Source organism: Dermacentor andersoni, chromosome 1 (genome assembly GCF_023375885.2).
Source record: "Dermacentor andersoni chromosome 1, qqDerAnde1_hic_scaffold, whole genome shotgun sequence".
NCBI lineage: Eukaryota > Metazoa > Arthropoda > Arachnida > Ixodida > Ixodidae > Dermacentor > Dermacentor andersoni.
In genome coordinates, this window is record NC_092814.1 from 101,270,941 (window position 1) to 101,285,442 (window position 14,502).

General features: G+C 45.7%; 1 protein-coding gene across 2 annotated transcripts in view; it reads left to right on the forward strand.

Annotated features, from left to right (window-relative positions):
* The window catches only part of Afg3l2 (AFG3 like matrix AAA peptidase subunit 2), a 138,911-nt gene that overhangs the window by 98,278 nt on the left and 26,131 nt on the right, over window positions 1-14,502 (forward strand). For both annotated transcript variants that reach the window (XM_050193342.2, XM_050193343.2), the window contains exon 14: window positions 2,354-2,550. In XM_050193342.2, coding sequence (XP_050049299.1) covers window positions 2,354-2,550 — 197 coding nt within the window. The remainder of the gene's footprint in view (window positions 1-2,353; window positions 2,551-14,502) is intronic.

Genomic DNA, 14,502 nt, shown 5'->3' on the forward strand with positions numbered 1-14,502 from the left:
TTCGAGGTTGCGTAATCTAAAGTTTCGGTGACCCATTGGAGCGGCAGACCAAGCATTTGCTCTCCGCTGCTGCCGCTTTTCATGATCAGCCATTTGGGCGGATTGCACGCGAAAGTGTGGCTGGCTACACTTAATTCGTACTGCCAATGTGAAGATGTTGTTGATGTGGCATGAAATCGTATCATTCGTCGCCGACTCCCAAATTCATCTGAAGGAATTGTTTTCTCATTCAGATTTGCTTTTTTCGATTGTCCGATTATTCGGAAAATTCTGCGGCCCCTTTCTATGTAAGAAAACTCTATCGGCGAGTGTACTCACTTGCATAAAAGGTTGAATTTCAATACAACGAAATATCAGCATAACGAAGCAAATTGCAAATTTTACCGGCTTCATTATATTGAGGTTTAACTGTGCTTAATAAATGGGAAATGTGGCCCATGCGCTGGTATAGATTTTCTTGCGAATTGTTTAGGCCAAAATTTAAGGGTGCAGTCATTAAATGCGTACGGCCATTACACAATGAAGTTTCGATGCACTGAAGTAGAGAGCTGATTTTTATAGCTTTTTTATGTTGAGGCTTAACTGTAACTCTTGCAGTGCCATCTTGTGATCTCTTAAACAAAATGTGCAGAACTCTTATTGCCATTAGAGACCATATTCAACTCATCCACTAGCATAATTGGTTCAGCAGCAACGCTACCTTTGAAAGCAAACTTGTTGCTATTTTTTTATTATTTTTCACTGAGAGGAGTCTTGGAGCACAAGAACATTTGAAACCAGTACCTCCCGCATACGAGGTGGATTCATCCTTGCTGGAAGAGATAAAGAAAGAGGATTCTGCTGACTGCACCCATGAGGACTGATGCCTTAAGAACGGCTAATGAGGGGGGGGAAAGGAAATTTGCGTGGTCTCCATCTTTGTTCACGGATCAGTGTTAATGCGTTTTTGAAGAGAACAGACAACTTGCTTGCGTCTCTCTCAACCTCACAGGTGCGCACACGAATACCTGGCATGTATAGATCTGAGTGCCACTGCATTGCCTCTTGCGAGACGCACTAGACAGGCGCCTACTGATTACAGGAGAGAAGAGAGTGAAAAACTTCATTGTATAAAGTGGTTCGTTTGCAGGGGCTTTTCATGCAGAAGTCACTATCTGACACATTATTGAACAGTAAAAGTGCAAACCTAATTCCTGAACTAGGTATGCTATGTGCACAAGTTGCGTGTGCACAATGTTGTTCAATCCCACGGGCTGAAAATTCCTGGAGGAGGAGGGGGGGTGTCATTTGATGCCCCCCCCCTCTTCTCCCCTGCTCCCTTCTTGCGGATGCCCTTGCTCCTGTTTCCATTGTGTGCATGACCAAATATCACCAGTGACGTCACAAAAAGTGGCCCTTCGGGTGGCCCCGTCTGGTTTCGTTGTCAATGTAGTTTATTATATTTTCTTTGAATGATTTCTGCACGTTTATGGAAACTGAACTATCTTACATGTGGCAGAACACGCAAGGAAATCTAAAACAACTGTTTTCATGACATGGAAAAAAATTGCCTTAGTTGCCCTTTACGAGGAAGCTTTCACTTGGGAGCTCCGGTCTAAATACATGGCAACAGAGAAATTGTTTTTCTTGGTAACAACAGCACTGATTTCGACGAGGTCTGTTCCATATTAAAGAAAAGTTAAAAATCTAGTGACTGTAGGAAGCGGGTGTTTTAAAGCAGATGTCTTATTTCATCCATCAATGCTTTTAAAAAAATTCTTGGAAATTGCAAAATATAAGAAGAACTTCCATATCAGCTTTACAACTCAGTAGCTCACCAATAAAAAATTATATCAGATATCTGTAAACTGCACCTGATAACACATCTAAAGAGGGCAAAATTGAGGTATTATACACCACTCTGCAATACACCACTAATTTGTGGGTAGGACTTCTGCAAAACCCTCGTAAACACTGTTGCAGTTCAATGTAAGCTGTAAATTAATATATCATATTTCTGCGCTTTAGAGCCCTAGCAGATGCAGTTTACAGAAATGTTTTTGTCACGGAGTTACCGATTTGTGAACTTCGTGCTTCTATTTTTTTTTTTTAGTTTGCCGACCTTCAACAACATTAGTAAAAAATTGTAGACCCAAAATAAAAAATGTTGCTTCCTTGAGATGCTAGAATTCAACCTTATCTCTCAAGTGCAACCTCTTTCATTAAAATTGGTCCAGTGGTTGTCTCAGAAAAGCATTTCTGCGTATTGCTTGTATTTGTATAGGAAAAGTGGCATTGATCTCGAGCTAAAGCTTCCACTTAAGGCTGTTTGAAAAATACGGTGTTACTACTATTATTAATTCAATTTTTTAAGGAATGGAGAAGAAAACCAATGTGCTGCAGCCGGAAGAAAAGAAGACAGTGGCTTATCACGAGGCAGGACATGCGGTAGCAGGTTGGTTCTTGGAACATGCTGACCCTCTTCTGAAGGTTTCTATCATCCCACGTGGAAAGGGATTGGGCTACGCTCAGTACCTGCCCAAGGAGCAGTACCTCTACACAACAGAACAGGTGATATGCTACAGCAACATAGCACTTGTGCTCACAGGCCATGTCACGTGTTCACTTCTATGCTCTGGTTGTCACATCTACAAGCTTTTGTTGTGGTGTGCAGTATGCACATTGCACATTGCATTACTACATGTCTGCTGACACAGCAGTGCAGACTATGTTAGCGAAATTATGCCTCTTGCCACCGAAAGTTTGATGTCGAACACTGATAGCTCGTAAGTTAGAAACATTTTTCTTATTTCTGAAGCAAGCGAAAAAAGAAATGTCGGGGCTGCTCAAACGTGCAATTGATTTGGCTTTTCATCCTTCTATTTTGTGTGTATGAAATTAAGTCTGTTGTAATGCTTTAGTTGCAGTTAAACATCGAATGACAAAATAAATTCAGAAAGTAGTAAGATTGTTTATATTGTATAAAGCACACATCAGTGTAACCTGAGAATACGCAAATCCACTGTCGCAGTGCAGTATGCCAAGCAATGCCGGTAGAGTGGTTTTCAAAAGGAAGACATAGTGGTTGTTTTAATAGCCTTACTATAAGAAATGCCTTGATTGTAGGTGTGGCATCCAAAACGGCACGAGCTGCCACGCTCATGACGACGTCAAACTATTCTTGACAGCCTATTTTATTGACACTAGAATGGAACCACTTTATTGCATATACTAAGTGTCTCCTCTCAATTTACAAGATCATGTAATTAATGCTAGCAGATCTGCCTACATTATTAATGTCATAATGTGGGTTACATCTGTGTTCATTAATTGTGCACATGCTGTAAATGCCAGAGGTTACAATTATTTGCGCTGATTTGGGTAAACTCTTCATACGAGCTTTACACCCCTTTAGGGCTTGAGGGGTTGAGAGGCATTATAGGGCTTGAAAGCTGCTTTATTGTGATCCTCAACAATGTTCAGTAGACAGCACACACTGAATACAGTAGCCGACCGATTTTTCGGACTCCAAACATTCGGACTTGATGGATATTTCAGACTTCATAAATGCACCATCAGTGTTCTCTAGAGCTAATGCATTTTCGCGACTGATTTTTCGGACAACATAAAGCCAGAAGTTTGATTTTCCAAACAAAATTTGCCGTGACGGATTAGTGCTATGAGTCAGGGAGGATGCCATTTTGAATCTTGAGCCCCCTGATTAGCTTCGGATCAGACGTGAAGTGGCTTGGATTGGTATAGTAATTTGAGTAACAAGTATAGGACTTGGTTAAAACACGTTGGCGGGCTAGTTGGTTAGAATCCATGGTAGAGTGTATAAGCGCGACTGGACGAGGACGAAGAAAGAAAGAGATACACAGACACAGCGCTTCACTTTCAACTATAGATTTTATTTTCGCACGCGTCGATAAATATATACCGTGCGAGCGGAAACAAACGTAATAGCAAAAAAAGAACATTGAGTGGTACATTTTGTTGAACCGGACACGTGTGCAAGACAATGGAAAAAAAAAAGAAAAAACCATGTAGTACAATCGTCACAAAGACAGACCAAGGAATCGTATCTCTTTTTCCGATAGTGACACCGAAGGCTTGCTTACGCACTTTTGCTCTAATTTTGCTATCTCGTAGGCCTCTACAATCTCCCTCGTCATCCTGCTATGAGCCTTATACAGAACGGAAGTGCTTTCAAATATGGGCTTGCAGGAACAATCTCGGCAGTGAATACCCAAATGGCCCGAGATTACCTTAGTGACGTTGTATTGATGCTCCTTTAATCTCTCGTTGATGCATCTGCCGGTTTGACCAATGTACGTACTTCTGCATGAAAGTGGGATGGCATAGACAACGTTATGAGTACAGGTTACAAATTGTTTGCGATGTTGGGTAGAACATGAGTGCCTTTTGTTATTTTCTGTGTTAACCTGTTTGCACAGCTTCTGTAGACGCTCAGGGGCAGAGAAAACCACGTCCGCTCCCGATTTCGCCGCTATTCTTCTGAGATTATGTGAAATGCAATGAATGTATGGTACCACAGCAACTTTCTTCGCTCTAGCGTTGGTACTGCTTGCATTCGACGCGTTTTTGCACTTTTTGCTTAAGCCCTCCGCGACAGAAGTTAGCATGCGCATCGGGTAACCAGCATGCTCTTCCAAGCCTGGGACAGCGACTACAGAAGAAGCCTGCAGCATCGACGAGCCAGGTACACATCGTCGGTGACGTGGCGCTGCCAAACAAGGTACAGCAAGTACTCAAATGTGGGCCGAAGTTCGCGACTCAGCCAAAGAAGTCTGCTCCCGATCTGTTGGCAATGGTACGCCAAATGTCAAAGCGTGTACCTGAAGCCGAGTCGGAAAGGTGTGTATCTGAGGCTGTGGATGTGCTTACGCGGTCCCGTCCCCCTAGCGAAAAGTTCTCCTTGAACAGGACTGTTAAGTTCTTGAAAGACAATGCGCTCACACTTATCCCTGCGGATAAGGAGGGTGGTTTCGTGGTGATGAACAGGACGCTGTATAATTCAAAGGCTCGTGAAGCCATTTCGTCAACTTTCAGGGTCCACAAGGACATCACACTTAAGAAAGTCCAAAATGAAGCAAAGAAGCTATGCAAAAGCTTCAAACTAGATGGCTTATCTCGGTCTATTGAAAAAAGCACAAAGGGGGACCTTGAACTGTTTTTCTCTGCAAAAACGCACAAGCCGGAATGTCCCCTCAGAGTGATAGTGTCAGAGAATGCTACTTGGCAGAAACATGTAGCGACGTACTCACAAAAGCACTTAAAGCTCTTACCAATCGACGACCCATTTTTGGTAACCAAGTCAGAACAAGTCAGAACAAGTACTACAAGTCAGAACAAGTGGTGGAATTCTTTAAAGACTGTCAAGACAGAGATCTGGTCGCTTTTTCCATTGACTTAAAAGATCTGTATTATTCCCTCCCACAGAATGACGTGATGAAATGTGTGTCTGACTGCATTGACAAGTTTGGAGCGGTTCGTTTTCAAAACGCTTGTGGTTTGACTAGCGACAGATTTTTAGAACTTCTTCGTTTTTATGTTAATTCCACTTACGCGACTTGGGAAGGAAATGTTGTCAAACAAAAAGATGGCATATGCATTGGGTCAAGTATTGCTCCCTGCATAAGTGACTTATTTCTAGCCAATCGTGACCAGGTTCTTGATGAACGCCTAAAAAATGACACCGATGTCGCGAAAGTGTTCAGATTCGTTGACGATTTTCTAATCATTTTAAATAACAAATCAGACAATTTTGACTCGCTGGTTTCAAAAACCGTAACCTCATTCACTAAAGTGTTGTCCCCTTTGTCTTTGACACATGAAATCCCCATAGGCAATTTCATAAGGTTTTTAGACTTGGGATTGTACTTTTATCCACAAATGACATGCTGGAGTTATCAGCCGAGAGGCAATAAGCCAGTCCTACCATTTCATTCCACTCATTCAAAACTTGTAAAACGCGCAGTAGTGACATCATGTTTCAACAATTCTTTGACGAAGTCATGTGACCACAAAATGGAAGCCAGTTTCAAAGAGCAGGCCAAGCGCCTGGCAGATTCTGGTTACCCGATGCGCATGCTAACTTCTGTCGCGGAGGGCTTAAGCAAAAAGTGCAAAAACGCGTCGAATGCAAGCAGTACCAACGCTAGAGCGAAGAAAGTTGCTGTGGTACCATACATTCATTGCATTTCACATAATCTCAGAAGAATAGCGGCGAAATCGGGAGTGGACGTGGTTTTCTCTGCCCCTGAGCGTCTACAGAAGCTGTGCAAACAGGTTAACACAGAAAATAACAAAAGGCACTCATGTTCTACCCAACATCGCAAACAATTTGTAACCTGTACTCATAACGTTGTCTATGCCATCCCACTTTCATGCAGAAGTACGTACATTGGTCAAACCGGCAGATGCATCAACGAGAGATTAAAGGAGCATCAATACAACGTCACTAAGGTAATCTCGGGCCATTTGGGTATTCACTGCCGAGATTGTTCCTGCAAGCCCATGTTTGAAAGCACTTCCGTTCTGTATAAGGCTCATAGCAGGATGACGAGGGAGATTGTAGAGGCCTACGAGATAGCAAAATTAGAGCAAAAGTGCGTAAGCAAGCCTTCGGTGTCACTATCGGAAAAAGAGATACGATTCCTTGGTCTGTCTTTGTGACGATTGTACTACATGGTTTTTTCTTTTTTTTTTCCATTGTCTTGCACACGTGTCCGGTTCAACGAAATGTACGACTCAGTGTTCTTTTTTTGCTATTACGTTTGTTTCCGCTCGCACGGTATATATTTATCGACGCGTGCGAAAATAAAATCTATAGTTGAAAGTGAAGCGATGTGTCTGTGTATCTGTTTCTTTCTTCGTCCTCGTCGCTTATACACTCTACCATGGAAGTATAGGAGGCGTCCAAATCCATGTGGCAACGGTGGTGCCTGTTGTAAGAAACGCCGATCTTAAAGGCCATGCTTTTGCCTGTAGCCTGTGGCGGAAGCGATTTTGAGGGCTGGAAACCGGTCATGCGCGGTCAGTTTTTGACACCACCTATGAATGCCAGGCGATGCTCACGATAACCACCATCATCATCAGTTTTGCCTCGCTGTCGTAGGTGGTGTCGCGCATGTTTTTGTCCAATAGTGATCCGCCGGCTTTTATCCAGTACAGTGCAATTGAAATCGGCTGCCATCACTAGCCGCCGTACAACATATCATCGCTATTTCAGTGTGTTGTGGCCCTTCATTCAGCGCAACGCCGACGGGTTATCGACGCCATGGCGCCTGCTCTTCACCCGCCTCCACCGAATGTGTCGAAGAAGCATGGAAAATATTCGACCGTGATGCTGGACATGAAGGCCGCCATCATCATCAGGCTTATCGAGCAAGGACGGATCCAAGTCAACGTCGCGAAGGAGTTTAATATCTCCAAACAGACCTTGTCTGATTACGCAAAAAACAAGGAAAAGATCTTGTCTGCAGTCGACCAGTCGCACTGCAAAACTATAAAAAATGACTGGAAAGGGCAATATCCGAAGCTTTAAGAGGCCCTGCAGCTTTGGTTGAAAGGAGCCCTAGCAAAGAACCTCCCCGTTTTGGGCAACATGCTCAAGCAGAAAGCCAAGATGCTCACTTTAAAAATGGGCATTCAGGACTTCAAATTTACCGATGGGTGGATCCGTGGGTTTAAAAAAAGGCATGGAGTTCGATGATTACATCCACCATCTGGACCGGATGTTTGAGCGCCAGAAGAGGCAGGTGGTAATAGTCATAGACATTTGCAGGGTGCATGGTGCCGTAAACAACCTGCAAGCTATTCGTCTTGAATTCTTGCGTTTGAATACAAGGAGTGTGCTCCAGCTGATGGACCAAGGGGCCATTAAAAACCCTCAAGGTGCACTACCGGGCCCGTTTACTTGGCCGAACTCATGTGCTTTGACAACAGGAAGACGTACTCCGTTGACCTGTCCTTGGCACTCGGCATGCTAGCGGATGCCTGGAAGGCTGTTCAGCCTTCGACAGTTGCAAGTTGTTTTAGACATGCTGGATTTTGCAACTCTGAAGAGCCTGTGACTGAAGAGGCAAACTGCACCGATGAAGACATCGACACCGGCAGCTGATTGCCGACTTACACAGCAGTGGGATGGACCTTCCTGCTACTGTTACTTTTCACGAGTTTGCCGCGATCGACAACAACATAGAGTTGTGCGTGGAGCTTACAGACGACGAGATCGTGCGCCAGGTGACTGCACTGCTGCAAAGTGACTCGGACTCAGACGACGACACCTCTGGCCGCTTGCAACCATCAATGCAAGACGTCAGCGCTGTAATGTTCTTGTCTAGTGTGTATGATGAGAACATGACGCTTGCACAGATGCAAGCAGACGTCGTTACAAAAAGCAGGAATTTAAAACAAGGGACCATCTGCGACTTCTTCAGTCCAGTTTAGCTGGAATAATGTTTGGTTCTGCAACTCACATATTTTTCGAACTGTTCTTTTATTTGACTATCTTTCGATCACCTCCAGGTCTGGAAAATGGGTTGGCTACTGTATTGGAAACATATTGTGAAACATTTATTTAAATCTGCTTTGACAAAACCCAGTTATATTGGGCTGATTCCATTAGACCATGGCAAACATCTTACCCAGCTGCTTGTATGGGTGTGCTGAATAATAAACCTCAAGCTGAACTCCTGTTGAGCATAGGCTCGGGCAAATGAATAAAAATACCTTCTAGTGCTTGCCAATCCGCAGTAACTTTGCAAGATTTTCGGCGAAGGAGGGACCGTGTGACTGGCGCTAGCCAATGGGCGGGGCCTATGCAATTGTCAGTATGGGGAAAGGAAACAAGGTACTTTGAAACATCTTGCCGTGAGTCTAGGCACTGGGGTGGTAAGTGTTGCTTCCTGTTTATCGTAGTCCATGTGAGATAGCAGTTTAGCAGGTACATCAGCAGCTGCAGTTGCATTTGTATACATAATTTTTTATAAGGAGGAGTTGCAACAATGTCCGAACAGACCTCTTTCATTGCCGAGGTGGTGCTGCAAATATGATGGGCAACTGTGTGAGAAACAGTTTTTGGTTTTGGGTATAGAACAACATTCAAACCTCCGCTAATGAATGGGTGGGGCCACTGCCTCTGAACTATCAGAACTGTCTGGTAGTTAGAATTTAGCAGATAGGAAGCTTTGTTGCATGCACTGTACATTGCGAAGGAAGGAAAATGCTGTGCTAAATATAGTGTACAGTCGACACTGTATATATCACACCCGGATATATTGAATTATTGTCTGTTGACCCTTTTCGCAAAGCAGTTTGCTCTAGAGAAATGAGATGGCACTTTTGGTGGCGCACCACGCGTTGCTTCAGCAAAAGCGCACGAATATGAAACCGTTACCTACTCTGCCCTGCTTCTGTGCAATAAGCTGTCGGAAATGAAACTGGGTTTTAGCTAACACATTGTGCTCCATTCATGCTGAAAAGTATGGAGCGGTGGAGTGAAGACGTGTGCAGTAGTTGGCTGCAAAACTTGTGACTGACATGTTAAGGATTGGAATAAATCCGTGTGTCCTAGTTGACAGAGCACTGTTACATAAGGACTGCCTGCGTTGCTGGCTCGAGGTGCGTGGCTTCCCTTGAGGATAAAAAAAGTTATCTCATCCGCCAGTGTTGTAGCGCTAACCTCCAAGGAAAGGACTTCAGCCTCGGAACGTCTAGCTGCATGAGTGAGTAGTGCTTGTTATACATCCACCCCAATTCACATGCAAACTTATGCCTACTCTGTCGGGAACGTATCAAGAATTAAGTGAACGGGCGCACACTTGAATCGGTGTGCAATGTGCATGGGTGACGGCGACTACACCGACAGCGCACTAATGTTTGAAGCTGAATGTTTTGTGACGGTCCACAAAGTAAGTGAGTGATTAGCAATAATATGTATTTTCTTCAAGCTATTAACCCTTTGAGGATCGATTTTTTAAATTGCAGATTCCAATTTTTCTTAAGGAGTTATTTCGAAAAAAAATTAGTGTAATTTTTATACGGTGACAGTAAAGTGAGCAAAAAATATTTTGTGTTGGTATATATGTACCGTACTTACACGATTGTAAGTCAACTCGAATGTAAGTCGACCCCCCCATATCGCGTGACAGGGGAAAAAAGAAAGGAGCATACCCGAGGGCGCATTCGATAACGAAAATTTATTAGTAGCCGACATGGTCACTGGGCTACTAGTCTTCACTAGTGCTGTCGTTGTCATCCCTGCTACGCTCCCACAGCGCGTCGTCGTCCAGTGAAATTCCACATTTGGCAAACGACCGCACCATGACATATTGTGGAACAGCAGCCCACGCCGAATGCACCCAACCACACGCAGTCAGGGAGGCTCTTTTGGCAGGTCCGGTTGGCGTAATTTCGCAGTCATCTGCCGCCAGCCACTCAATGTACTCACGGCGGAGCAGGTCCTTAACCCTTCGAGGGTCGAATTATTTTGAAAAAAACTTTCCCAGGTGGTCAAATTACTTTATTGCGGATCTTGAATGTACAAAATGTATTAAGTCGGGAATAAATAGTAAAAAATAATTAGGAACAGTATTTTGGTGTCGGCATCACTCAGAACTGCCAAATGTTCAATAGTATTTCCGAGCGTGGTACTCCTTGAAACACGGGTCTACGCACAGCGCCTTATCGCAGTCTGCACACCTAAAATGCGTGTCTGTTCTCTTGAAGCGAGGAGTTGTGTTGGCGCACACATGACATCTCTGCGTGCGGCTGCCTTGGGCCGAGGTCTGAGGCACCCTCTCGCGTAAGCGCGTTGCCGCGGAGAGCGAGAATACCTCGCGAACGGCGCTGATAAGCAAGTGGTGATAAACAACCTAAGAGCAGTGCCAATCAAGATAGAAATCAACTTCCGCCGCCCCTGCGAGAGCGTGCCGACAAAAAGAAAAATCACGTTTCACGCGCCTCCGTTGCGATCACGCGGCGGAACCGAAACCGCGAAAGTGCGTTGCCACTGAGAGCGAGAATACCTCGCGAGCGGCGCTGATAAGCAAGCTAAGAGCAGCGCCAATCAAGATAGAAATCAACTTCCACCACCCAGCAAGAGAGTGCCGACAAAGAAAAAATGACGTTTCGCGTGCCTCCGTTGCGATCACGCGGCGAAACCGAAACCGCCAAAGGGGCGTTGCCGCAGTCTGAGCGACGCGCTGAAGCTAGCAATCAGCTAGCTCTGTTATCTCCCCAAGAAGGTAGCGCCAATTTCAAACGCATCTTGTAAGTGCTAAGAGGTGGCAGCACCTCACGGTGAGCACGTATCGTCATTATGGCGCGAAATTTCAAGCGGAGGGTCGGAACCGTACCCGTACGGCAAAGACCTTGCGGGACAGAAAACCGCCGCCGTACATGTACGGCGAAAACCTTCAAAGGGTTAAAAGGCGAAGATCCGGGCTTGTTTCATGACCATGTTGGACTTCACTGGCAGGGACCGATCGCGCATTTCAGCGACGTATGCCGCAAGCTTAGCCTATAGCTCCGGAAAGCATCCAGACTTCGGCACGTGGGCAATTCCTCACTTGCCGTCACAGGTGAAAATTTTGCTTCGCTGCAGCCGCCACTCTCGCACCACCCGTTCAGAAGCATAGAACTTGCGGCCCGCTGTGCAGTGATTTGTTTCTTCAGCGTAAAAGATGGCAGCCCTCTTGAACGCTGCTGTGAACGAGCACCGAATGATTAGGGGGCCTGGAGCACTCATGACGACTGAGGAAGCATAGAAGTAGTACGTAGCCGGCAGTCTAGTGGAACGCGTCAAACCAATGCCTTTCGTCAAACTATAGAGAACGCTAAGTGCAACAGGCAAAGAGAAACCCGCGAGTGGTGTCTGTTCTTCCATGAACTGCCGATGCTCCCTACAAGCGCCGCTGTTCTGAGGTTGCCACCGCGAATGGAACAGCGGCGCTTCCATCAACTATCGACACCCCCTCGTGAGTGTTGTGTGCACTTTAAAACTCTAAAAAATGTTGAAAAACCCTCCCGGAAAGCGAACAAACACGCAGGATAGCGAAAAGCTATGGGTAGGGCCATAAAGCAAACATAAAATTGTAACTACGTTGTAGCTCCCATTGGTCTCGCTTTTTTGGCGGTGCCATGTTTTCGTTTCGATTGTAGGTCGACCCCCCACTTCAAATTTTCAAATTTTAATAAAGTAGTCGACTTACAATCGTGTAAATACGGTATCCTTCATTCATGAATAACAACAATAAAAAAGGAAATAAACTTATAAGAATATACGTGGTGGTGCTGGCAAACACTCCCAGGGTTCTACTAGGAAATATAAATACCCAAGAAAGTGGATGGGGAAACGGCGCCTGCGGTAGCTCAATTGGTAAAGCATCGCACGTGTAATACGAAGACATGGGTTCGTTCCCCACCTACGGCAAGTTGTTTTTTCATCCACTTTCATTTCCATTAATTTATCATTTCTTTATTTCATTTATTAATCACAAGTAATTTACCCTAACTTGTCCTTGGTGTCAGTGTTTGCTGGCTTCTTAGGATATGATTAATGAAAATTTGATGCATTGTTATAGTTCAAGGCTTTGAAAATGCACACACGAGAATATTTCGCAAGACTCAAATGTTCCTGCTCTTTCACTAATATGTACTATCGGCCAAAAATGTAAACGGACCACGGCTTAGGTGGCCGGAGCGGCTGCGGGGCCACACCGGGGCGCTGCTATCTCGCTCCGCGCGCTGACGGCGAGAGTGCCCCAGGTGACGCCAGACTTCGCCCTCACTCTCACGCGGTACCTTGTCACGCTTGATAAATTTCTAGTGCGCCGTTCGGTTTCTCTACTGCTGGTAGTCGCGGCGAAGGAAGCCGTGCATCGCCGGTAGTCCAGCACATGGCACTGTCGCACAGGGGCGGACGGCAGCCGGACAACAAATCGCGGCACTGAGAAGGAACGGAGACCCGTTCTCATTGTTGTTTTATTTATGTTCACTGTATCTTTTATATTAGTGCATGTGGCCGGCGTCCACCGATGCCCGATTTTAGGCAACGTCGCGCAAGTAGCCGCAATGGCGGCTACGGTGACGCGCGCTCTTTCATGCCGGCGCGATAGTCGCAGGCGGCAAGGTTTACTGCGGGCACGGCTTATATGTCGAGATCACTTTTCCGTCATTGTCTTCAGTAGTACGTTTAATATTAACATCAGCGATGCCTCTGAAAACTGCTTTAATTAGATACTACAATGCGTAGGCCATAATGAAACTTTACAGAAGCACGACCAGGAAGAGATAATCAGGAAGAAGAATAGGAATAACTATAGTCAGTAATGAAAGTTTATTCATGGAAACATTCCGTGGCTTGAAGGGGTCCTCAGTGCGATGAAAAGTTGCCTTCGACCGCGATGACTTGGCTTACTCGCCTTGGCATCGAGAGCGCCGCCGCTATAGCTTCGGACGTCCACGCAGCGCTTCCAACTCTCTTAAGTTATCGCGATGACGTGAAAGAGCGCGCGTCACGGTAGCCGCCGTTGCGGCTACTTGCGCAATGTTGCCTAAAATCGAGCAGCGGTGGACGCCGGTGACATGCACTAATATAAAATATACGGTGAATATAAACAAAACAACAATCAGAACTGGTCTCCGTTCCTTCTCATTGCTGCGATTTGTTGTCCGGCTGCCGTCCACCCCTGTGCGACAGCGCCATGTGCTGGACTACCGGCGATGCGCGGTTTCCTTCGTCGCGACTTCCAGCAGTAGAGAAACCGAACGGCGCACTAGAAATTTATCAAGTGTGACAAGGCACCGCGTGAGAGTGAGGGCAAAGTCTGGCGTCACCCGGGGCACTCTCGCCGTCAGTGCGCGGAGCGAGATAGCAGCGCCCCGGTGTGGCCCCGCAGCCGCTCCGGCCACCTAAGCCGTGGTCCGTTTACTTTTTTGGCCGATAGTACATCCATAGCGCAATCGAACTGCGTAGGTGCACGCACTCAAGAAAACTGTGTGGTTGCCTGCCTGTCAAGAAAGCAAAATGTGTGACAAACTTCCGCTAATCTTCATCTTATCGCCAACCAGAGGCATTAGTTTTCGCGAGCCTCCCCCCCAAAAATAAAGCAACGGAAACGTAGGCACAGCAGCATCCTTCCTATGCGCACCCCCGTGAGCACTAAACGAGCGAGAAACAAGCGGTTGCCCTTTGAGCGATTAGTAACGAGATAGCGATCAGCTTTGCAAGCACAAGAAGCCGAAACCGCCCACAGAACAAAACCCAAACTGCCACCTACCCGCGCCCGTGCCAATGCATGAGCCGTACTATATAGACGCGCAGGAGCGAACTAGCGCTAAAACAAACCATGCAAAGAAAACCGAGAGAGGGAGGCGCGCGAAAAATATTCCCTGTATTCCCACATAGTGGCAGCACATGACAGAAAAGAAAAAGTTAGGATATTGGTGCGCTTTTTAAACGTACAGATGGCGCCGTAAATATACGGCATCGAC